Genomic DNA, 25,798 nt, shown 5'->3' on the forward strand with positions numbered 1-25,798 from the left:
GATACTATATACAATGCAAATCTTTTTAAATCACCACTTACTTTGCAGCTACTGAAAAAGTGAAATCTCTGCTGGCTTTACCCACACATGGTTGCATCCAGAATTCTGATCTTTCTGTCTTGAGGATCCAGACAGTAAGAGCTCATTAAGAATTGGGAAAAAATGTAATTACCCTCATGGATGTCAAATGGTGACGCTTAACAAGTTCTGATGCTTGGTCAGGGCATTCTCATTCTAAGTGAACAAAATACAGTTTTTTCAAAGCTTCTGGTGTCTCACTTACACGCCACAGATGTCCTGTGGTGGCTGTGCCTGAAAATCCACCTTATGGGATTAGTATAACAGGCCTGTCTTTCCCAACCCATCATTTATCAGTGCAAAGAATTTAAAGGCCATGTTATCAGCCAATCTTTCTCTTTACCTAAGTGCTTTAAAGCTTTAAAGCAAGCACCCTTTAATGCTTAAAACTAAAAAGCAGGAAAAAGCTCAATTTAAAAAGGCAGTTAAAAAAACAAATAAATAAACAGAAGCACCCTTTTGTAGGTGCATCTTTGCAGGTGGTGTCTTGATGCACCTGCAAAGATGCACACACAATTCCACTGATGAAAAACAAGCAACATCAGACCAAACAGCACCGTGTGGCACCACGTAAACGGTAGATTAACAATCCCCCTGACCACTAGAAAGTCCAATATCACAAAATTGCTTTGAGAGAGAGGGAGACAAAGAGTTTTAAACATGCAACAAACATCTCAGTCTGGATTTAGTCCTTGGACTTTGTAGTTATTTAGCCACCAACATGCCCTTAGATGTTCTGTTTTATTTAAAAACACTAGTTTTGGAAAATGTGCCTACTTATATCAATAACATTTGCTGATGACCAACATTGCAAACTCACCTCATGGTCCTCGTGATTGACTCCTCTTGACTAAATTATTACAAAATATAGCTTCTTCGTAAGGATTTAAACGGGTTGACATAATCTGTTCTAGGTAGCTTCCCATTCTGAGTACTCGGGCCTGTTGTGGAAGACAGAGTTGTTGGTTCGTGGCTTTTTTGAATGTAAGCAGCTCAGAAAAAAAAGGGGAAAAAAATCATAATTACCCGTGAAAGGTTTTCAATGACCCTAAGCACAATAACCTTTTATGGAATTACTGTTCAAGCCGAGGGCAAGATGATTAGATAAAACCTGGCACTTCTGCAAAACACAGGGTGCTATAATGGAGAGCCTGTTAAAACTACAATTAGGGAAATAAATGGCAGCTAATGAAGCCACAGTGGTACTCAAATACTGAGTAATATACACAGAATTTTAAAGGTTATCCAACAGGAAATTATGGACTTACCAGGGCAGAACAAAGTGCTCTATTAAATTATGTACATTAAACAGCAAATGCTTCTACCAACCAATTTTTTTAACATCATTTTTAGTAAAATGCCTCTGTAACTCAGATGGACAGGACTGAAACTGGAGCTGCTGTGCTCCAGTTAAGTAACATGGATCACAGACGCTAAGATTTAGATTCTGCTAATTAACTTCACTTGCTATAAAAGCCAGTTGTTTTCAGTTGAGTTTCAGTTCAGATTATAAGTATGAAAATAAACCAAAGAATCTTATCAATTGCAGGTTAACATAAACATTTTCAGCAGAATCTCTCTCATTTAATGAGCTGGGGAAGAGGTGGCTGGCAACGTGGCTTGTAGCTCTGCATCAGCTGCAGACGGGCTCAAGAAGCTTAAATAGCTCTGGATTACTCGGATGCATTGAGGGAAATTGGCAGAGTTATCACCTTACATGAGGTCATATTGGCCTGGTCTTCTGGGATTATGGCTGAGCTTGACTCTGTGGCCTGTCTTAGCTGAAGAGTTTGGAAAAAAGGGAAGTAAAGTGGTGACATGTTAAAAGTTTCCTTCTTACACCAGTGGTTGGTTCTAACACTTACTTCTAACACAAGCTGCATCTCAGATTTGTCAAACACAGCAGTTTCTGAAAAACTTTGTGGTCAGTTTACTTTCATCAGAAAGATGTGACAGTCTGTCACCTTCTGTACATAAAATGAAAATATCAACATATGCTGCCTTGTGTGGATAATTTGTTTTTAACTTAATTTGCTTTCGTAGAACTTTAATGCAAGTTTATATTTATGGTGATTCTTTGACAGCAAGCAATGCCAAAATGTGCTCATGCAGTAAACAGCAGGCAAAGCGCTGTCACATGTTGGTATTTCTGTAAACAAACTCAGCACTGTTCCATCCAGGTCTCTCTGTATCCAGGTATCTCTCTATAACTTTATGCACCGTTACCTTAATTAAATAATGAGATGATCCAGGAGAAATCAGTGGTTGTGCCAAAGCATCATTTTAATGAGGTATGGTACTCTTTATTTTACATATACAGCAGGTTTCTTAATTCCCTCCTGAGACTCAGAGATGGTGGCCCACCAGTGGAGTCTGTCTAAATAAAGATGATGTGATTCTTTGATCATATTGGAGTTTGGAAGCTGGACATCCAGTTTTTGCTGATGTTGTTAAATAAGCAATATATACCAACTCACTGTCAAGTTGTGTTTTACTGGTGCAATTATTGCTAACAAATAGGACTGTGTATGGGCATAAATATTCTCTATGTCATTATTCCCACCTAAAGAACAGAAGAATGGGACTTTAAAAGCATACTCTTGTCTTCTTATATATATTTTTGTAATCGTTAAAATGTCTGAGAGCAAAAAGAATTTTGAGAATGAAAGTTTTTGTTTTCTAGCTAATAGGATGAGGAGATTCTTTGGACTAGCAACAAAACTATTTTACAGTGTTGAGTGTCTAAGTTTTCAGGCTTCTTCGTTTCTACCATTTTCTGAGAAACATTATTTTTGTCCTTTCTTAAGCCACCTAAAACTGACTTATTAGTTATTCAAGTGTTAAAAAAAAGGCACCTACCTCAAGGGATGAACCAGTGTCTATATGTAATAGACAACCTAGCTGAAGAAAATACAAAATGGGAAAAAAAAAAAACCCAGCAAAGACCTGTCACACGAGGAACACCTGACAGATTCATGTGGTCCTTTAGGTGATCAACTACTGTTTGCTAAAGTCAGAAATGGTATCTGTGGGAGGGTGGCTGGCATGAAGGAGGGGAAACATTACACAAGCACTGGAAGTCAGTGGCAGTAGGTTTAATGGGGGGGGGGGCTCCAGAGAAAGGAACAATGATGAGATCGGCACACATCTGTAAAACATGGTCCATGCTCTGTTGACATTGATGGAATTCTCTAAACAGAAAAGTGCGCCATGCTAAATAATCTGAAAAGTTGTCTGATTCAGTTTTCAACATTTAAATGATCTAAACCACAAAGCCAATTTAGTAAAAGCATACCTGAATTTCAGTAACAGTGTTCCACACAATGGACTGGCCTCCTCGTAGCCTGAGACGTAACATTAGTGAAGCAGTGTTGTGATATTGTAACAGAAAACAGACAAACTTGAAATGTCAAGTATCATTGAGAGCTTTTCCTAAAGACTTCTTCAAGAAATTCTAAGAAAGCTTTCCTAAGAGAATTCAGACTGTTAAATAATAAAGGTGGTCATACCAAATATTGATTATCAAGCTCATTAGAATTGTTCAAAATCTGCTTTTGTCTTATATACTGTATTTCCATACATATTCAACAAATCTAACCTGAAAATCTGGGCAAGCAACGATTGTGAAACATGTGGCGCTTTCAGATTTCAAAGATCAGAAAAAAAAGCATAAGCACAGGGGATGTTTTATTTCTAACAACAAAGAGACAGCCAAAGGATGAGCTTTCCTCCCAAACAGATGGCTCCTCTTCGCACACTGCCAACCACAGAGAAAAAAGACACAGATGAGGGCAAAGTGGAGAGAATGCCAAGCCAAAATGTCCAGCATCTAGACTGACACTTGCGATGAGGATGTTTGTGGTTTTATGGTTTGTTTGTTTTTTTACTTTATGGAAGTAATTCCACATGTGTCATCCTCTTACTCTCTGAAATATAAACTCAGAACCTGGTTCACAGCTGACATAGATGGTGGGATGGAAACATGTACCAGTGAACCCTTTTCTGTGCATATATAATCAAACAGAATATGAAATATTGAACATAATGAGGAAGCCAAGCCAGAACTGAAGCAAGTGCCTCTCTATTGGCAGTCCAGTTAGTTCAAGCAGGCAGAGTACAACACTACACAATGCAAATTCAGGAATTTTAATAACTAATCATCCTAAGCTGGAGAGTTTTCTCTTTTTCTTTTGTTATTGTGCAGCTGCCACCTCTACATTTCTGGCATGCAAACATTTGCATACAGAATTTGTTCTTGTTTTTGCCAAATAGTTTATTCTGAATAACCCTTGCTATGAAGTGCTTTTAAAGTGGTTTACACTGACATGATACATACCATAATGTACAGCTGTAACTAATGAGAATAGGTGTAATTCATTTCATGTACGATTAGGGCCTTAATTTGTTTGGCCTCTTCACAGTACAACAGAGTATTTTAAGGGGATGGGGATGATATGAAGTGCAGACTTTCAGCTTTAATTCTATGAGTATTTCATTGTTGAAACCTTGGCACACCAAAAGCAGCCTCAGTGTGTCCTTCTCTGTCCAAGTTCCATCCCTTTCCTGATATATTCTAGTTTGGATTGTGGTTTGGTTTGGAATTTTTCTGCCTTCCATCAATCCATCAGTCAGTTCATCCATACATCCCCTCGAATCCACTGGTAAAAACTGACGCCAACATACCACCAACATGCCGCTTTTTCTGAATGCAACCCAGACTGGAATAAAGATCACCTCCTCTCCAGGAGACTGGTTCCAGAGCCCAAGCACAGCATTGAGGTGAGCTTGACTATGTCTATCCTTACGCACTAGTTCAGGCTCCATCCTCACCAGACAGGTGACGTTCCATCTCCCGGTAGTTTGGGAAGTAATGAAAAGGACGGGTGCATTTAAAGTATTGATTCCTCAAAGTTCCTGTGTAGACACCGGCAATTTGGTTACAAGAAGTAATTTACAATAAATATTCTTCTAAGTAGTTTTTCTTTTAAATTTGTCATCGGTTTCATACAATTCAAAATTTAGATTGTTTAATAATAAAAGAAGAAATTGAACTAATGAAAAAACTTTTGAACCTCAAGTCATACATGATCAGTTGCAGGAAACAAATAAAATGAAGCACTGGCTTTCAGATTTACCTGGTGGAAATGAATCTATTAATGAATAACCGACGCTAACAAGCAAATCTCAAGAAGGTCAACATAAATTTTTCAAGAAGGAAAAAAAAAGCTTAAGCTGGCATGATGATCCCAGGTGGGATTTCTGTATTTCAAAATCTGAAGTTGGGGAGTAAGTTGGGAACGACTGACTTAACAAATGGGCCCATCTACAGTTAAACTGTAAACAATAATACATACACATTTATTTATCACAGGTGTTCAGAAGATTTCATTTTAAGTCAATGTGTAAATATGAATCAGCCCTGTTAATTAAGCTTTAAAGTTATTCAGTTATGTGACAATTTTAACATTTATAAAGTTAGATTTTAGCATTTGCACAGAATATATAATGTTACACTTATATATGCATTCCCAGGTAATACACTGTTATCACCTCCAACAGTGAAAAACACACATTCCTCCTTTTACTGTTGCACACACTAGCACACAGATAAGGTCCGATAGAACAGATACAGCCCACAGTTGGTAATCGTGTGTTACTCTCACTGTGCAGAGCTGTTTATTCATCCAAGTTGACTCCCAGATAGTATCACTGATGCACTGTCGACACTGTCCTGATACAAGTGGAACCACGGCTGTTTTTTAATGAGACAAAATAACACACTCTTCTCACTGCATCCTTTTAGCTCTGACACCAAAGTGTCTGCAAGGCTCTTCGCAGATTTCCTACACAGTTTCATACCTCCTGCTGCTTGAGGCGTGTGTCTGTGAGTTTGTTAAAAACAGAGCGATAAGCTGGCTAGCAGGAGGTACATTGAATGAAACAGTGAGACAGATGGAAAACAGAGAAGGCAGGACAACGACAGAGAGGGTAAACACAACAAGATGCATATGGAGAAGCAGGTGGAAAGAAATCCCGCTTAGCCATGCTCCCACTCCTCAGTGGTATTTCATGCCTTCATCCTTCTTAATGCATCGATAGTTATCAAATCATTAATTAAACTTCATCAGATCTCCATGGCTCAGTGTGGAAATGGAGGCAGAAGATATCAAAAACAATCAACCACCTGCTCCCCACGCATAGTTAGCATGGTTTCAGAAGTGGGATGTGATGCACCAAACGAGGGCAAAAAACATCTAGGCAATAGGGGTTCTCTTAATTTACTAATCATTGCATGTCTTTAGTTTTGGTGTTATCTTGTAATTTGGGTTAGTAAAGCAATCTGTGAATTAATTAATCATTAAAGTGCATAATAACCAAATCAGCAGTCATCACAAGTCACTGGTGGAACTTATCCAGGTTTTGTGGCTAGGATGTTCTTGGAGGACCATGACCTTCTTAAAGGCAAGTCATAATATCAATATAATATTACAGCAAGACAAAGACACTTGCCTGTGCAAGTGTGGGCATGAATGGCGACAAACTATCTCATCTGACAGCAGGTGTGGTCCCTGAAAACCTTTGGTAAGTACAAGTATCATCCATTTACAATCAAGCTTGGTATTTAAGCTCAAACTTCTCCACTACTCATTTGCAGTTTGTTGACCTCATCTAATTGTATTGTGTTGCTCAGGTTCTAATATCTGCTGGTGCCGAGTAATCTATGAAACATTCGTGCTCCTTTCTTCTCCTTTGCTCAGGATCCTCTTTGGAAAACCCATCCCATTATCATTGTGCCTGTTTGCTATTCCCACTCCTTTCTGCGTGCAATACGCTGCTTTACAAGGGCCAAACACAGTCACTGGTATCCAGCAAGGAGAAGGGAGATTGGTCGTTACTGTGGAATTCATCTACCTTCTCAGGAAACAGATCGTAGGTTGCAGAGTGTCCAGAGACTATGAATCTTTTTGCATAACTAAACATTCCAGCACTCAGTGGCGTTCCTGCTTGCTCGTAAACCTGAGAATACTTGTCTAAGTTTTGATTACTGGTCTGCTTGCACACCTTGCAAATCCACCTGTACCCTGCTGAATTAACTCCTGATTTACTTATATTAAAGTATCAAACTTTTTAGCATTTCCTGGGCCTAAATCAATATAAGTAACATTGCTAAATCATGTCTCTTAAAAAAATGTTTCCGGTGATGCTTCCAGTGATGCGTGCACTTTCCTAACCAAGCAGACAAAACAAAAAAAGTTATTTAATTTATGCTTTTATCACAGATATTTTGTGGCTCCTATAATGTAACTTACATAGTTTATATAGTTAGTTTACATAGCTTACATAGTTAAACATAATGCATTTTTATTTCAGCCCTGAATGATAAGGCTGAAGTCCCCTGAAACCGACAGACTTTTATGTCTATTTTACATTTGAAAACGCTTTCAGTATAGATCTAACGGATGATGAAAGTTCTGCAATATACACTTGGGGAAAATCCAGTTATTTATTCAGCAGCAAGGACTCAAACCTTAAAGTCAACCAGATTCAGCTGGAGGCCAGTAGAGGACAGCCAGTGCAACGAAGGCGTTTGCTGATCAGGAAGTCTGGGCTTTTTTGGAAAGCATATCCACTGATCTAGTGTTCTTGACTGTGAATGTCTTGCAGTTGTGCTGCTGCATCTGCCCTTGACCTTTACACTCCCTGAAGGAGGACAAATATAAAGATAAATTCCCCACAGAAAGAAATCAAAGCACATTATTATGATTAAAACTACTTTATGCAGCTTTTTGCCTTGCACCATTGAAAGCGTGACTCCCATTACACTTGACCTCAGTGGCTCACATCCCCTCATGTCACTCAACATGATGAGCTGTCTGCCTTGAAACGGCATCAGACTGAAGCTAAAATGACAAGTGTCTAGAGGAGCTGAAGAAAGCAGGCAGTGAACATAGACTCTGTAATTTCTTACTGATGGTAAGACTATATCTGAACAGCTCATGCCTGCAGTAAATGTGTGCTTGTATAACATGCATATACTTGTTGGTACCATGTAATTTATGACATTTTATTACCTTTAACCCTCTCAGGCTCAAATTAAACTTTTTGTTGCTAATTGTCAATAGGAAATTGTACTTAGTAGTCAGTATAATCTTTTAATGATATAAGTTTGCATATGGTAGAATACTGCATGTAATCATTAGTGTTTAGAAGTATATAGTTGGTGGCATATTGAAAGAATGTCTCATCCTAGGAGGCCTGTAACTTTCCAAGGTGCTCTAGCTTCACCCCCACATCCTGGGAGCATGGGAAGAGGTCGTACCTTGTCTTATTGTTTTACGGTAGGATTAACGTAGCTATATCTGTCTTAGTCTAAGTGCTTTTTGGTTTGATGAACTACTGGACTTCGAGACCAGCAGGTGTGGAGAAGTCATTTATGGGGTCACACTCTGACCCCACACACACACACACACACACACACACACACACACACACACACACACACACACCTCCACATTTCAATGTAAGGAACAAACACTCACCGAAGCATATAAATAAAGACCGGGGCAGTTTCTCAGTGCGAGTCTCAGTTCTGGAGGCTGCCCTTGCTAGCAAGAAGTTCTGTGTTTTTCTCTTCTCTGAGTCTTTACTGAAGAAGTGTTTTAGAGTATATTTCTTGACACTAATGCACAACCAAGTCCTGCAGTGGTACTTCTGAGTAAAAAAACCTTGTAAAATATGTATGTGGGGTAATCAGGTTGTTAATTTTTAACTGTTGCAATTCGGCAACGCCTGCCTCGAGAGGGTTAAAGTAAAACAGATTCTGGTGGGACTACTGGTTCATAAGATTTAGGATCACATTATTTAACCTTCTATACAGGAACAGGATTAAATTTCAAATGTGGCTCATCAGCATCCTCGTAGAAGTTAGGTAAAGTTAGTCTGACAAAAGTTGTGATTCTGCAGTCCAACCACAGTTGGCTTCTTCGGGCCATATTTCACTGAGCCGGTGTCTCAACTTCCATTTCATTCTGTTAACGGAGCAATGCAGAGGCTGTTCCAACTGCTGATTACTCTAAGATTATATATGTATGAGGCGGTGATGACAGGTAAACCTCTCAATCCCAGATTTATCTGGACAAACAAGAGAACCCAAATCACAGGCAGACCCCGCTGCAGGTTTGACAGAAAACTGTAATGTTTGTTTTTAAGATGTAATCACAGCTTTCGGATTGGCTTTGATTGTGCAGAGCAGTGAAAATGACACAGTTTCTGATTCCACAGTCATAAACAGAATACTAAATGGCAGCGTTGGAGCAGCTGCACTCTAAAAGTGAAAAGGCTTTGAAGAACATTTAGAGGATTCTTTTTTTTCTGACTGCAACGCAGAGGAAATCGCAGAAGCTTTCTTCAGAGGTTTCACTCTGACTGTGATGACATGATTATATATGAGTTTGCGTCCATTTAAGCTCTGCTCCTTTTGAAAAAATGCATTGATCAGTCATGTTGTGGTATGTAAGCTTGCATCACTGCTGATATATTTCAAAAGGAGTCTTCACTGCACACATTCTGCTTTATATGTTTTCTGCCTTTTTACAAATATTTTCACAAGGTGAGGAAGTCTAGGGAGAAAAAATGGGACAAAAAACTTAAAGAAATTCAGTCTATATTTAGCTTCCTGACAAAGTATCTTCTACTGATAAACCCTTTGGTGTTGGAGCTTCTTTGATTGCGCTAGAAAGTGAAAGTGTAGCCATCAGTTGCTTGTATATTATTCAAAATTTTTGTAGGATTTAAAAAGGCTCAGCAGTAATGCAAATAATTCATGACATGCACTGGACCTTCAAAGAATCTCAGATAAAGTACATTTTTTAGAGCATGCAAGACCTTCTCAAATGAAGAACAACAAAAGGGGAAAATAATTTTTAAAAACTAGGAGGAGATCCAAGCCTCCTTTTTCCATTTCCCTTATCACTGCGTGCACACAACAGAATGAAATGCAAGAAATGACAAATTTACAAAGGGACAGGAATGCATTAAACAGGCTGTTCACTGTGTGTCCCAAAGTGAATACAGTCCTTTCATCTGGCTGGGTTTTGTCACCACTTCTTGATAATCATTTAATGCACATGAAGGACCCAATTTCAGCTGTTTGTTGCAATTTAATATGTTAATCTCACCCCTGTTTGGAAGCAATTTTCAGTGATTTGAGTTTGTCTCTTCCTACATCTTTCAAGTACATGTTGACTTTTTGCAGAGACTAAATTTACTAAAAATCCTGCTGCCTAAAACAAGTACAAGAATATCACAACACCAAAAACCCACAGTGGACTGTATTTAATTTCCTGTACATCTAACCATAATTCCAGAGGTGGGAATTAACGAAGCACAAATACTTTGTTACTGTACTTAAATACAATTTTCAGGTATCTATACTTTACTTTGGTAGTTTTTTTTTATTTTCACTGCTTACATTTTAAAACAAATATTTGTACTTTTACATTTCAAAAAAGGTTAGTTACTTTTGCTTTAACGCAATTGGGAGGAGTTATTATTTGAGCCCAAATAGAAACAAATGAATGGCACTCATGTTCGTTTATTAATCACCAGAAGATGTCGCTTAAAAAGAGATGATGTGTGTCAAAGTCAGGGGTTATAGTGGGATGGTGTTTTATGTTTTGTTTTTGCCTGTTTTATGCCACAGCACCTGAACAACTCAGCATCTGGCTAACTCTATAAAAGAAGAGCAAACATAAAGGGAGTGACTTTTTAAAAGTGTTAGGTAATTTAAAATGCAACATTTCTATCAGCTCAACAAAGAGTTTGTCTGACAGTGTGCTAGCTAAAGATCCAATTGCTGTATTTCACAGGGAGAGAAAAGAAAGAGACTGAACTTCACTTAGAGATGGAGAAATTTAGAAAGACAGGACAGGAGACGAAGAAGAGATGTTATATTTAAAGGTAAGGACTGCTCAGTGGTGTTTAATAAACTGGAAATTTAAAGTCCTCATGTTTTTAAATCAGATATTGGGTTTGTACATGTGACATTGTGTTTTTTCATAGTGTGAAACATGCAAAACAAACTGAAGTAGACTAACTGTTATTTAAAGGCAACATGAAAATACTCTGTTCTTTACTTTAAGTCCATCACAGTAGACTAAACTAATCTAATCTGTTTATCCTGCACTAACCTGCAGTGTGTGGCTGCTGCACTGGTTTCATGGTCGGAGGTAGATTACATCAAGTGTAGCAGATGTAGTGTAGCAAATATGAATTTTGGCTGATGATGCTTATATTCATCAACTGAATTCCACCTTTATACCATCTAGAAAAAAGACAGCATAAACAGTGTACTGTCAGTGTAGAGGATGGAAATCAGCCAGGACAGCTCATGAAACATCTGCTGACATCTGGTTAAATTCAGTTGTGTACATCCACAAAGAGCAGCAGGTCAGCTGTGCACTAAGAAAATCTACTCTAGCTCTCAATATAAATTACTGTGAGTTGTGATTCTTTTCCTCAAACTGAGCAATTACAACCAATTTTAGGGTTCCCCCATCTGCTGAATCCCACTCACTGCTGTTCAGAGGCAAAGTCACCCTCTACAGTGTAAGCAACAGAAAATAGATATTTTTTATTTTTCTTCTTTTTCTTCAGATTCAAGCTGATTATAAGCAGAATAAAAAAAGTTAGACTGAAGTTTGTATTCTTATCTACTGATATTTTCTTATTATAATGTTTTAATGGCAAAATGTTGTGTTAGGTTTGCACAAAGATAGAAACATCTTCCAAAGAGCTACTCTTTAGTTTGTTACTTTGAGTATATTTCAGAGACTGTACATTTTTACTTTTACTTGAGTAAAGAAGTTAAATCAGTACTTTTACTGGAGTATTTATAAACAGTAGTGCTTGTACTTCTACTTAAAGTATAGAATGTCTATACTTTCACCAAGTGTGCATAATTCCCACCAATCCTAACCTTCCCAAAATGATATCCTTTATCTATTGTACCACTCTCTGTTACACCATGAGTAATAACTGGACAATACACACACATGAACACCAGTATAACGGTGTATTTAGTTACAGTTATGTTCTGTAGATTTATTCATAAACCATATGTGTAAAATGCACAGGCACACATTGACTCATTAGTGCTTTGTGGACCATTAGAATGCTCCAAAGGGCACCATCAGCAGGTTTAATGACTCAAAGTAGTGAATGAGGCCTAAAAGACTGGCTCCAGCTGCCCGTGTTAGGAGACAGTATCAGTGTGGTAATACTCCTTATTCAATTATAGAGACTGATTTTTTTTTTTTTTTTTAGATCAGTTGTTATAATGGGCGAAACTATCAATAGAGGCCAAAACTATAACAGGCTGTCAGTTTTTTTTAATAATAGTAATAATTTCTTGTGCTATAAAGTTGGGCATTTTAGCTTGGGGGTCTGTGGTGATTGATTGGAACCAGCCTTTAGTGTTTGCCACTTTGTTGGCTTCATTTTTCAGATATGGAGGTGGCCTTGTGATACACAGACCGAACCGTGCAGGGAATGCAAGTTTAACAAGTCTCTCTTACACGTAAGCCCAGTTTGTTCTTGTTGTTGTGACTCTCATGGACCGTGGCCAAAAGTGCTGGTGCACACCAGGCTTTGGTATCATTTTGGCTTTCATGAACTGCAGATTGCGACAGCTTGATAGGTGATGTTCTGGAACAGACATTCAAGAGAAAACTGGGGAAAAAAAACCACAACTTGATATCTTTTCTTCCTGCTTCTACTTCTACTTCTATACCACTGCTGATAAACTGCCTTTTTTCTGGTGTTGTCGGAGCCAATATGACCATAAATTTATCTTCACTCTTGAAACCCTGTCTATGTATAAAACTGCTCTCTAGCAGACAGCTGGTCTCTATTTAACATTCCATGCTGTCATTGCTCAGATGACATATTTTCAATTAACAGTATCCTTTGCTCCTAATGCTGGCCTCAAACCTGAAGCTCACAGTTCAGATTAATTTAACCTATTACCGATCGACTTTACTCCACTATTAATTTTCTTCCCGTCACTTCAAGTTGCCGAATTTCATTGACGTTCAGTGATCTCTGTTTATCATGTAGCTTCTTGTCTCTTCCGTGTGCTCATCTCTCATGTGCTCAGCAGGTCATTAGCATTTCAGGTTAATCCTTTTCAAAGAAAATCAAAAAGCGCCCACCTCAAAATGCCTTTATTCCATTTTTATAATGGTAAAATAGTCTTAAAAACATTTAACATAGGAGGTCTCAGTCTTAACTAACCCTAACTATGTTTTTGAAAAAAAAAAAAAAAAAAAGCATTTATTTAGAATAAATAAAAAATGCTTTTTTTCTTGTTTGTGTGTTTCCAAGATTTGGTAGAACAATTCTAAAAATAATAAAATAAAATAATATGTTCTGATAGCAGACGTTGTCATAGTTGTGAAACATTGCCTATGCTAAGACTGTCAAGCAAAGTGCTAACTCCAGAGCTATTAACAAAACAATCCAAGCTGCAAAAACGAAACAACAATTCAGCATAACTGATGACACTGCACTAAAATAAGTTAGTCTTACTTCAGCAAAAATGAAGTTTTTTTTGTTTATTTATTTAATTTTTTCATTATTACCACTGCAAGTGTCTTTGGCCCCACAGACAAAAGGAAAAGTTTAGTTATCTGATTTATCATCCTCTTCCTCCAAACAGACAGAGAGAGACAGAGGTAGAGGCAGGCAGCTAAAATTAATTTTAGCTCGGGTGAAAAATTGCCCACATGACGACCTTCAGTGCAACAGTGAGCAGAAACACAACAAAAAGACAATGCAAAGTCCAAAACTGCCACACAAGTAAAACAACTGAAGACTGTATAGTGTAATCAAATGGTAGCAGTACCTAAATTGTGGTTAAAACAAACAGGTTAAGGCTCTGCCTAAGTTACGAGTGCATTTATGGTAAGGGACTCTTTACTCTAATATCCAGGCTGATATTAGGAGTGTGACACTGAATAACATGTATTTTAATATTGAAACTCGAAATATATGAATATCTACAGAAAATGAAAATGTCTGAAATATTTTGTCTTTGACATTACGCAGAACATATTAATTTTGTGTGTAATTTGTCTCAGACCAGAACCAAGATGAACAAAATAGATTTCTGTAACTGAGCAATCATTCCTATCATTTGGTCCTCCAGTCTAACAGCTACTACAGTCTAATAGTGAGATATTTATAATTAGAGCTATTTTGTTACATTTAGTAACTTTTGAATGTGTTGTATTGTTTAATATAGTTTAGTTACTGTCCCTACTTACTTGGAGCAACGGTGAGCACATAATTTCTTCAGGGATTGAATAGTATTCTGATTCTGAATACCTGTGAGCCTGTCTGAAATGACATTTAGTGGCATTTTCACTAGTGAGAATCAATAAAATCTGTCTTATATATGAAGCAAGGGAGCAAGAAGCAGGACACACACACAGCTTTTGGCCACTAGAAAGGTCTTTGAGTCTTTTCCATAGCAGTTCATTCTTCTCAGTATAAATGATAGACAGGCTGCTGACATGTGAATACCTGACTTTTCTTTGCTCCTCTGGATACACACCACACAAACTCAACATTGTGCACTTTGTAAAGAGCATGGATACACTTGACCTATCAGGAAGGTTTAGCAAAGTCTCTTTTGGACGGTTCACAGCTTTCTAGGTCTGTTCTGTGTTCCATGCACAGGCTGCAAAGTCACCTGCTCTCCGAGTCATTCTGTCCCACCTTTCTTCCTGGAGCTGAACTAGAGACCAAACCTCTGTCTCTTACAACTGCTTTTTGCTTTTGTTTTCACTCAAAGTACGACATTAAAAAATGTCAGAAAGCTTTATCCTCTGCATTTTCAAGGTTTCAGGTTTCACCCCGTCTAAAGGGGCTAGATTCATTTTCTGAAGTAGAATAGTCACCCCCACCCACTCCCTGTGTAACTAAACATGTAGGTAAACAAATATAAAGACAGAAGGTCTGGCGGTCACCACCTTGCATCATCCTGCCAGACCACAGAGTATGTTCAGTTTGAAAGTAGTGTGGAGCATTTGGTTTTGTTTCCATGAAGGTCATCACACTATTCCCCTCATCTAGTTTAATATTCCACACAACCAGATCCTTAACCTTCTGCTTTGGGTTTATATTGCAATTGATCAACGGCAATGAGTAGTTGACTGCAATTAAAACCAAACATCAGTGTCATCAAACGTTAACTATACTTATGAGAAGTGAGAACAGAAACAGTATCCAGATAATGCTTCAGTCTCATTTCCTCTGTTTTCCCTTCTTAGTTTTGCATTTCTTCACCCTCCTATTGTCTCCTACATGCTTCGTCCTGTCCTTCTCACATCTCTCTATAGCGCATTACTTGTCATCGCTGTCTTAGATAAGTAATACCCCATTAGCCTGGTGAACCTGGAACCACTGATGCACAAAAAAGCTCCATTACCATCCTGTAATGCCGTTAGGCTCTCCATTAATTCGTCATCTCCATACACTGCTGGTTTACCACAATAAACTGCCAGCAGCAGGCAGTTCAATCAGCCAAATGATTAAATGTGCACAGATTCAGTGACTGATATGGATTTGAGATGAAAATGTATTCATAACACTTCACAAAGCTATGTAAATTTTAGAAGATGAAGCTGCAGAGTTACCTACTGAGATTATGTCATTTGTTGGCTGACAGGAAGAAGCTTAAGGTTCATATAATTAAAAGAAGAGCTACTTTAGGAAGCTGTGTATGCAATAAGACACAGTTACATTTGGCTTACTGCTTAAGAATTACTTATGAGCAGCTTTCATTTAATGACATTACTTTAGCAAAATACATGATTAATTACAAACTTTCACTGAGGAAAAGGAATATAAATCACAAATTAGTATCTCTCCTAGATTCATATAGTTATTTTCAATATTATTTGATCAATCATTCCTTTTTGGCAAATGATGTTGAAAACAACAGCTGAATATAATTTAGAATGTATGAAAATATAAAGTAGGATGGACTAATAGGATCTTTGCAGGTAATATAAAAAAGTAAAATAAGAGAAACTGCAATAGGAATTTATGGTGCACTGCACAAGCAATTGCAAATCAAGACATGTGGAAAGGCAATGAATTCAAAGTTTCATTCTTCAAATGACAAAAACGTCCTATCCTAAATACGAGATCACTGAAGGTCCTAAATTTAAAAATGTATTTTTATTGTCAAGTTTGAATGAAAAATTAAGGATTTCACGTGTCTTTAATGACACTGAAATAATGTAAACAGCAAAAATAAAACCCAGAACTTAACCAGCCAGTCATCCAAGTATAGAAATATTGGATCGTCATATCTTGACTTGGAAAAGTAATGTAGCTAACCCAAGTAATGGAGCTATTTCCTCAAGTAAAAGTTAGGAGATTATCACTGTGAGCACGACTGAACCTGAACAGAGAAACCCCGTTGAAATGGTTGGTTTTAGAAGAAAGAAATGAATAAACATATGTTACTTTACACTTCAGAGTTAATTGCAACTTGCAGAGGTTACAAAAATAACAAAAAGGAAGGCATGCTGTACTTTACCTCCTGTAAGAGTGAAAATCAGTTTACTCAGATTAACACAGCTCTTGTCAGCAGGAGATTGTCTGAAAGGAAATTGGTGTTGGCAGTGACAGACAAAAAGGACGTCAGAGACACAAATGAAGAGACGACAAAGAGCTGAGGTAGACAGAGAGAGAATTGTTAGCTTGGATGTGGATGGAGAGTAGGTAGGAAACCAGAGGTTATCGTTGTCCCTGGTCTTGATCACTGCATCATAAGCCAGGATTGAGAAATCTGCCGAGCCGTTTCAGAGAGATTTTTGTCGCCTACATAAATTTAATGGAGCACTCACTGAGAAATGAAATGGCAGCCTCATATGTGGGATATTTACTTTATAGTGCTCCTGTGCCTAACGGTGGGGGAAGAAAGAATTCAACTTTATGAACAGATTATACACTAAACAAACCCACTATAAGGGTCAGAGGTCACCACAATGACAGATTCACTGACTGAATGCTCTTAACAGCAATGCAGGTCAGATAGAGTGAGAAATCCTTAAACCAATTTTGCTGGTTATTGGTGAGATTTATCCACATCTCTTCCGGTATATTTTTGCCTTGCTGGAAACTTCCTTTTATAAACGGCAAAGCTAAGGTTGATGTGCATTGTCTCCCCAGAGTTGCACATTGAACTAAGGTCTTTCCTATCATCAAACCCTCTGACTCAACTCCATATTATCTCAGCACCAGTTCTGGCTGCAAGATCCTCATCTCGCTGGATAATGACAGAGTAAATAAAGGGTGAATGTAGCCTCAGCAGGTACAGGCACATCTTATTTGCAAGAAATGTGCTTGTTTTGAAGTGGTTTGCATACAACAAAAGGAACCGTATGCTGAATTGATTTAAATTCATGTTATAATAAATGTTGCATGGTTTAGTACGTCCTCTCTGTCCCAAGCAAATTTACCCTCTGGCACTTATCCTGTTCTCTAGCTAGTAAAAGTCACACCCCCAAAGTGGTGTTTTCTTCCAGCTGAGTGGCTCCTGTCAGTCACTGCAGATGGGTAAGCATTGCTCCGAAATCGTTAAGGCTCTGAGGCATCTTGGCTCAAAGACTTGCAGCTAATATCACGCTTCACAAACCGGTCAATACCCAGCAGCTCCGTGAAAAAGCCCAGCCTGAGCCTAAATGCCCCCAGAACACTAGAGGACATGCTTTCATTCACCCCACTGCTCACTGAGGTCGGAGCCACCAAGAACAAATCAGCTGTCATATGTCTGGGAAGTGTAAGAGCAGTCACTCAATCAGCAAGACAGCCAGACAATAAATATGAAAGTCAGTTTTTCAGCTAAAGATCGCAGCTCGGGTGGTCGACTGCAGATTTTTGTTTGTTTGTTTGATGTCACAACCTTTAAAATCATTAATCAGTAGTGACCGGCTGATTCTGCTTATAATCTTATCCAATTGAAAGTTAACATATTAATGTAATAGGGACTTTTTTGGAAAAAAGCCCAGCTTAGACATTCATGCCAAATGAACACGCAGGGACACACTAGTGAGATTTATAGAAAAAAGTTTTGTGTGGCCTGAAGCATGCGAAGATTATTTTAATGCTTTTGAACCTTCATTCACTAAGGACATAAATCAGCAATTGTGGGAGACTATCAATCCATTTTCTTCTGCTTATCCAACTAAAGGACACAGGAGCCTATCCCAGCTGTTTTAGGACACACTCTGAACAGGTGCCCAACCTGTCAAGCCAAATTATTATGATTTTTTTTATTATCCAGTCTCACAGTGGGCTGTGTGTTTGTAGCAGTAATTACATTATTATGCATACTTTGACATTAAAGCGTACACCAAAATATTGCCATATGTAGACTAGTAACAAGGAGTGCACAATGCTGATTGGATAAATTTCTATAACATAGAGAGTATCCAGAATTTTCATCAGCTTCACAGACAGATATGCTGTTTATTTGGACTGATATGGAACTATCCTCTTTCTTATGCATGCTCCATTGTGGTCTCATAATCAGTTTTTGACTTGTGTTTGGTGCCGTGACAGTCATTAAATTAATCTGCTGTCATGATTGATTGCTGGGGCATTAATATATGGAAATTTAGAGTGGCTGATATTTTGGTAGGTTGAGCGGTGCAGTAGCTCTGTCATGCAAGTGAATGGGGGGAAGGGATTGCCTTGAAAAAGTCAGAGCCCTGAGGCCCTGTTGTACTTTAATTTGCCCTTGTATTACAACCTCTGTTTTCTCCACATTCTTAGGGTTGACTGAAAGCTAAGCTACCAAATCTTACATTATGCATGTACACAGTTTTCATGGATGACATTGATTTTTCAAAACAAGAAACACAAGTGCTGTATGAATCAGTCTGTTTCATCAATGTTTATTAAAATTATTCATGCATTAGCCGTTTTGGAGTTCAGCTGAAATACAAAGAAACCAAGCATTTCTCATGGCCAGTAATGAAAGTGAAAAAAGTGAAGTCAATAGTGGAAACAGCCACTTCTGTGAAATTAGCCATGGCAGCATTCCATGTAGAGGAATTCTACCTAAAGTGCTCTTAGTCATATTATTTAAGAATTAGCTGCACATTCAATTGAAACAAATAATCAGCTAGGCAAACACTGCTGCTACCAAAGTGAAGATGCACTTTTCTGCAAGAAAGTGCTCCAGGCTGCCAAATAAACAATGCATGCCAGTGGTTTGCAGATACCCCTCATAAATAAGTCAGTTTCTTTGTTGCAGGATAAATTTTCATTAATATTCAAGGTGACCAAAGACTGAACATTAACAACCAACACTATTCCCCCTTTTAAGGTGTTAACAAAGAAATCTGTGAATTTCTTTTTTTTTCGTAATGCAGTGAATGAAGAGAAAAAGAGCAACATCACCGGTTTAAATGCTTACCATTTCATGGCTATCACTAGACCTTGACTAAAAGATCATGCTTTTATTTATGTATAAATAACATTTTCTGCTCAGGAAAAAAATCTAACTCCAAGCAAATCCAAAAAACAGCTCTGCATTTGCTAAATACTTCAAAACTGACAGCATTTTTCTCAGTGGAAGTTACACTTAACATCTCTTCCTAACATTTATGATAAACACTTGTAATTGTAATTAGGAAAACAACCCATACATCACTGTTACCCTGTAACCACTCATACCCACTTCATAATGAACCGCAAAAAAGCAAAAAGCAAAATCAAAACACTGACCACCATTAAAAACTGTCCTTGGTCGTCATTACACGGGGTAAAATCAGCAGTAATTCCTGGATCAGATTGTTCTGCAGTGGTCATGGGTATTTATTGGCTCCAGCTCTCGTTGTCAGTGATGGAAATGTGGTGGACATACAATATTTTTCCCCTTTTTTTATTTCATGTCCAAGTACTTAAACCAATAACAGTGCATATGAGAAAAATGTTAAGAGATGCCTGACAACAACATGATAATAGTGTCAATAACCCATACGATTGTACCATTAACAGGATACATTTGTAACCTCACAAAATTCATATTTAGTTTAGACTGTGAGAAAAGTCTTGGATTTCCCTGTTTTGACATTTGGCAAGTTAATAATAAATATAAAAAAACAGGATGAATTTTAGCTTTCCCCAAAGACAAAATCTTTACACAGACAGTGAAGTGAAGCAGAGTGCGAGTACATCAGTCATTGGTGGGCTTTATTTGGTATGCAACAATAAAAACGATTTCAATAAATGATCCCTGACACGTGGCTTCAGAGGGCCTCAAATACAGCTGCAAAGCAGAGGGACAAAGTCAAGGCAAAATAAGCACTAATGCACCAAAAACACAATGTCAAAGTAATCTCAGTTATTTTCACTTTGATACAATTCATAGGAATTCATTAGCTGTTTGAGTTGCCACCAGGCAGATTTGGAAATGACATCCAGTCAACTACTATAGGAACATGCATAATTTATACCATTTTTTTTTCTAAGAGAGCAAAAATGGCATGGTTTGGTCGAAAAATATTTTTCACATTATAACCCAGATGGTAGATTTGTTGATTCAAAAATGAAAAAATAATTCTGCATCCAGGATGAAACAGCAGGAAAAAGAAACTAGCAAAGATCTACTTAAAGGAACACTATTAATATGTGACTTAAGTAAATTAGGTTGGAAAAGGCTGTACTCAGTTGTACCACAAGAAATCGAATGGATGATACGTTTGTTGCATTATGTACAAAATACTGTATTTGTTAGTTTTGATCAAAAAATATTCTCAGCTCTCAATCTGAATAAAAAATATAAATTAATTAAGTGAATTTATTAACCAGATGTTTTAGTTGCTTCATAGGTGCAGCATATTTAGACAAACTGCTCTCAGTAAAGGGAACCAAATATTGGAATAGCATACGAATGGCAATGAAAGAAACCTCTACACATCCTCTACACAAACAATGTATGATGGCAAACCAGATCTGTGGTCACATTTAGCTCACCTTTGTAAGATACTGAATTTGCTTTTGTTTTTGTTGTGTATCTTGGTTATTGTAAAGTTTCATTTGCCCAGGGACCACATATGCCTTTGTGCATGGCATTTGCCTGTTCTACCTGTGCCTGCATGGGTCCTCTCTGGGTTATCCAGCTTCCTTCCACAGTACAAAGGCCCACAGATGTCTGCTGAGCCCAGGACCTTCTGCATCACTGGGTGGCCTAATAAAGAAGAAAATCATCATATTTTTCAAAGATCCACTGAAATGATGGATAATCACTAGATGGTTTTTACATCAGTATTTACACAGTGAATCTGCTGATGACACACAGAAATATTTGAAAATGCTGAGTAAATATTATCCATGGAAATATTTACAGTCAGCTTGGTCATTACCCTACAGGGCACTGAGTGTCATCCTGTCACTTTATAAAGTCTATGCAGAGTAGAAACTTTTTGGAAATGTCATGCTTTTTAGAAATGAAGCAATGATAAGCTTAATGCATGGTAATTATTGCTTGCACACCTCCGGGATACTGAGATAAGAAAGCGTGCTCTCCCACCCATCCCCCTGGAGATTGCAGTTGGGGTTCATCAGGACAGATTCCTCATGGCACATGAGCACTTTCCTTCCTCATGCATTGGACTTCTTAACATACCCTACACCCCACTCGCAAACCTACCATTGGTCAGGACATAGGTGATGTGTTACGATAACACACTTATTTGCTCAGGCTGTAACATTTTACACACTAGTTTGATTAGAAACTCTGCAGATCATGCTTTCACTTACATTTTGCACATCTCCCTGCCTGCTGTCAAAAACATGCATCCAGGCTCAAAAACTTCCTTGAATCTTATCCTTATCTGTCCCTTTGCAAGTTGTACCTCAATCAGATGTTTTTAGTGTTTCAGTGAAAAGTGTATAAATATTTGCCAGATGTTTTAGTCAGTAAGCTTCTGTCATAATAAAGGCTGGAGATTTAACCACTCTTCTTAGCAAAATTGGTAGAATTTATTTAAGATGGTTTGTTAGATTATAGATCATGATGCTGCCATCACCATGCTTGACATGAAGGTTACCATTATTGACAGCAGGTTGTTAAGATTATGAAGCTTCACCCTTACTCCTGTGTCTTGTCTTCTTGTCAATCTTCCTCCCCTCTCACCATTAAACTTTTCTCCAGACTTGGGAAGCTTGGTTTCCACCCTCTTAGTCCATCTACAACTTGCTTCATTGTGGACAGTGATGCTCGTGTTACAACAATTTCCAGTGCATGGCAGGCTTGAGACTTTGGATTATTCCTGATCAGCCTAACCAATTTCCTAACTTTTCTCTTATCCTCTCAATTTTATCCCAACTTAAATCTCTTCTCTGTCTTCTGTCTCTGTCTGTTCACCGAGTTTGCTGGACTTTCTCCGTTGTGATTGTATTGGTCAATCAGAACGAATGCTTTTGACTTTTTTTCTGGCAAAGAGAAACTATTAGTTTTACTTTATCATAATCACTAGTGTGACGTTAATAGGCCTTGGTCTTGTGAAGTTAAAAGATACTTTGGACTCTTCAGTACCATTTATTCAAATATTTTAATGAGTGTATGCATATATTTGAGGCTATACGTAGAGTTTTAAGCCTGTGTGGATTAGAGAAAATCCAAACTAAATTCAAACTTGTTAACCTAATTATTTTCTTTAAAAGTCATTTTAAAGTCATTAAAGGTGCATGCTGTACAATCATTCCACCCTGAAAGAACAGAAATCAACCCCCCAAATTACCATGACATTCATGTTCATGATGGTTTTATGTAAACATCTGACCACATCTGGATATTCCATTTCTGTACCACTCTTTGCACGGCACCAAGCCAACGTCTCTTTGTGTAAAAGCTTGCCAATAAATGTAATTCTGACTCTGAATGACCTTTTTTGCTGACATATAAATACTCAGAATACCCAATGCATGTTCTTTGTGCGTGATAGGATGAGAGTGGGTTTCAGCTTCTCACTTTCAGAAACGTTTAAAACTAAAATTACACTTCAATAAGATGCAGGCAGCTTCAGCCCGTATCTCTAGTTTCTCTGTCACAGTGCTTACTCATTCATATGCAGCCTGCCTCCCTGCTCCTGAAAAGCCTCTCTCACATTCCTGAGTGGCTGCATGGTAAGCCATCATGGCAGATAAAACAAGCACAGCGACGTGATCCAGGAATAGTTATATTAACTGTGATAATGCCACAAAGACCGCCGTATTATCTACTTCTTCATTCAGAAGAAGTGAGCTATTTACACAGTATTCACATCAACGTGTGAAAACCCAATTTAGACAGAGAAATTACTTCTCTCACCTCCTCATTATGTGTTGGTTTCAAATGACAGATGACTGCGCAGCAATGTCGGACTTTTCAAGTGAACAATAAAGAGTATTTTTTAAGACAGGTGGTGTTTTATCAGGCCTGTTTTTCTTGTCTTTTTGTTTGAGTACAAAGACTGGAGGTGGCGAGAAGAAAAAAAAACAATACCTGAGGCTTTCTGTCACAATCCAAGAGCATTGTTTCGATTTGGCAGTTTTTTTTATTACTATTTTAAAGCTGTTGCCATATTGCCATATACATTTTAGAAGCAATAAATATTTATATCTGTTTATAATTGGTTGGAGTTTAGATTTTCCCATGCTTGGACTCGAATGTATCAAATGAATATAGAGATGAAGAAAATTTGAAGCCTAGATTTTGATTTCTAGCTTCCATGAGCAGAGAATAAATTGTTCTGGATGTTGGAGGAGTTCGGACTAGTGTATATAAATACTTGCAAATTACAACTTCAGACCTAATTAAAAGGACTTCTGTTTTCATGCTATGAAGCACTCATTGCCAGCAGGAATTTATACTGTCAAACCAAAGCCAGTGTAGTGCTAAAATCTTTAGATGTGATTACAAGAGGGCGTAAACTCATTATAATTATAATTCTTCATTGATTAAAGCTGATTGACTAAAATACTTGGAAAATAATACAGATGGTGATTAGCTTGTATGTTCAAAGTGGTTATATATTTGTGCATTGACCTTATTTTAACCAGTTTATGGTGCATATGTTGCATTTATTGCCATAAAAATATTTTCATGTATTTTTGGGACAGTTTCTGGATCTAGATTTCGCTCAGAGTAAAGATTAAAGTAACAGCGCTGAGAATCAGACCTTTAATTTGAAGTCATCCTTTAAATTCCTGTATCATCCTTCACTGTGCTGCTTTGGCTGATTTGCAGTGACTGAGTAACTGTGCTGGGGATCCCGTCACTGACCACTGGACCTGAACTGTTGGATTACACAATGACAAACAGACTGTGAGCAGGAGCCCCGAACCCAGTGGGACCTAAGATGACTCTTTTTCTCAAATGTTGCTGGAACACAATAGCCCAGCCTGCAGTGGGTTTTCCATAGTTTTCCACCAAAGGATTCAAGCACACTAGAATTTCTTTAAGTCCTCTTAATGACTAAAGTACCTTGCTTTGGCGCTGTGACATAATGAAAGCTTTCTCACTCCTCTCTCTCTCTCTCTTTTTCTCTTTCGCTCTCTCTCTCTCTGACTGTGTGCCTCTCTCCCTCACTTACTTCTTTCCCCTCACTCTGCAGAGTGCAGCCAAACAGAGAGCAGCCTTGCTTCTGGTGCTATCTCTTTGGAGCCAGGCGGATGTTGGTAAGCACGTTGGACGCAGAAGCAAAAAAATTCATCAGGGATCTGGGGAGTGAGAGAGTCTGGAGGACTGAAGTAAAGAGGAGTGGAGAGGCAGACTGTCTCCCTCCTTCCCCGTGCTTTTCTTCAGCATCGTTTCACTTCGTCATGGATCTCTGGAGTAAAACAGTCCTGGGAATTAATGCACATGTCGCCCTTATATTATTCAGCTTGTATGGGGCAGTGAAAGCTGGTGAGTAGAATGAGATGTCATGTAAAGTTGTTTTGCAGTTTGCATTAATACAAGTAGCTCATTTGCCTTGGAGTTGGAGTTTTTGAGCTCTCAGATATTTTGCATTCTGTGTGTCATCCATAAAAACTAACTTTGCTGTTTTACATGCTTTTTACAAAAACAATATCTGGATTTGGGAAAATGCACTCAAATCTTTTCATTGATTTTGTTTCGGTTAAAAGAAGGCACTGGGAACCAGTGCATGAAGCATGGGGTTGGGAAAAGCGAACAAGAAACAATTTCTTCTCCCAAACCTTATTAAGCAGTTGCCCTTGAGCAAGGCACCTGCTCCAGTGAAGCTGCATACTTTAGAAGCATGAACATTGTGAACCAGGGAAAAAAGATAAAATAAGTTGTTGTTTTTTACTTTAATAATTCTTCATTTATTTCCTTAGTAGAATGTAGATATCAAAATGCTCAGAGTGTGAGAAAAAAGGCCTGTTTGTTTCTGAAAACTTAAACTTCAGACTAAATTCACTAAGTTTTACTATTTTCATCTTTTTCTCCCTGTTTGTGTTTTGCAAATTCTTTTGCAGTAACACGTTTCTTTTGATTTATTTCTCCCTTTTTTTGTTTTAAATCAGTTGCCATGTGTTTTTTCTGATTTGGAACTTTTGAAGCACAATTGCTGATGATTTAGCAAAGCATAAAAGATCAACCGTAGGCATGAATCAAAGTATCCTGCCCTCACAAAGTGAAATATATCCC

General features: G+C 37.9%; 2 protein-coding genes across 8 annotated transcripts in view; one reads left to right on the plus strand and one right to left on the minus strand.

Moving 5' to 3' along the window:
• Positions 1-20,331: 20,331 nt before the first annotated feature.
• Positions 20,332-25,798, minus strand: part of LOC146695175 (uncharacterized) — a 38,780-nt gene continuing 33,313 nt past the window's right edge. For 6 of the 7 annotated variants that reach the window (XM_085477093.1, XM_085477097.1, XM_085477095.1 and 3 more), the window contains one exon: positions 20,332-21,349. In XM_085477093.1, the coding sequence (XP_085333219.1) occupies positions 21,195-21,349 (155 nt within the window). In that variant the 3' untranslated portion in view covers positions 20,332-21,194. The remainder of the gene's footprint in view (positions 21,350-25,798) is intronic. The other variant, XM_085477098.1, reaches the window with a different exon arrangement.
• LOC146695176 (contactin-associated protein-like 4) overlaps positions 24,755-25,798 on the plus strand; it is an 89,304-nt gene continuing 88,260 nt past the window's right edge. The window contains exon 1 of the mRNA XM_085477092.1: positions 24,755-25,051. Coding sequence (XP_085333218.1) covers positions 24,817-25,051 — 235 coding nt within the window. The 5' untranslated portion in view covers positions 24,755-24,816. The remainder of the gene's footprint in view (positions 25,052-25,798) is intronic.

This window comes from Copadichromis virginalis, linkage group LG13 (assembly GCF_057382275.1).
Source record: "Copadichromis virginalis isolate Kocher_CV1m ecotype Utaka linkage group LG13, C_Virginalis_male_GT1.1, whole genome shotgun sequence".
Taxonomy (NCBI): Eukaryota; Metazoa; Chordata; class Actinopteri; order Cichliformes; family Cichlidae; genus Copadichromis; species Copadichromis virginalis.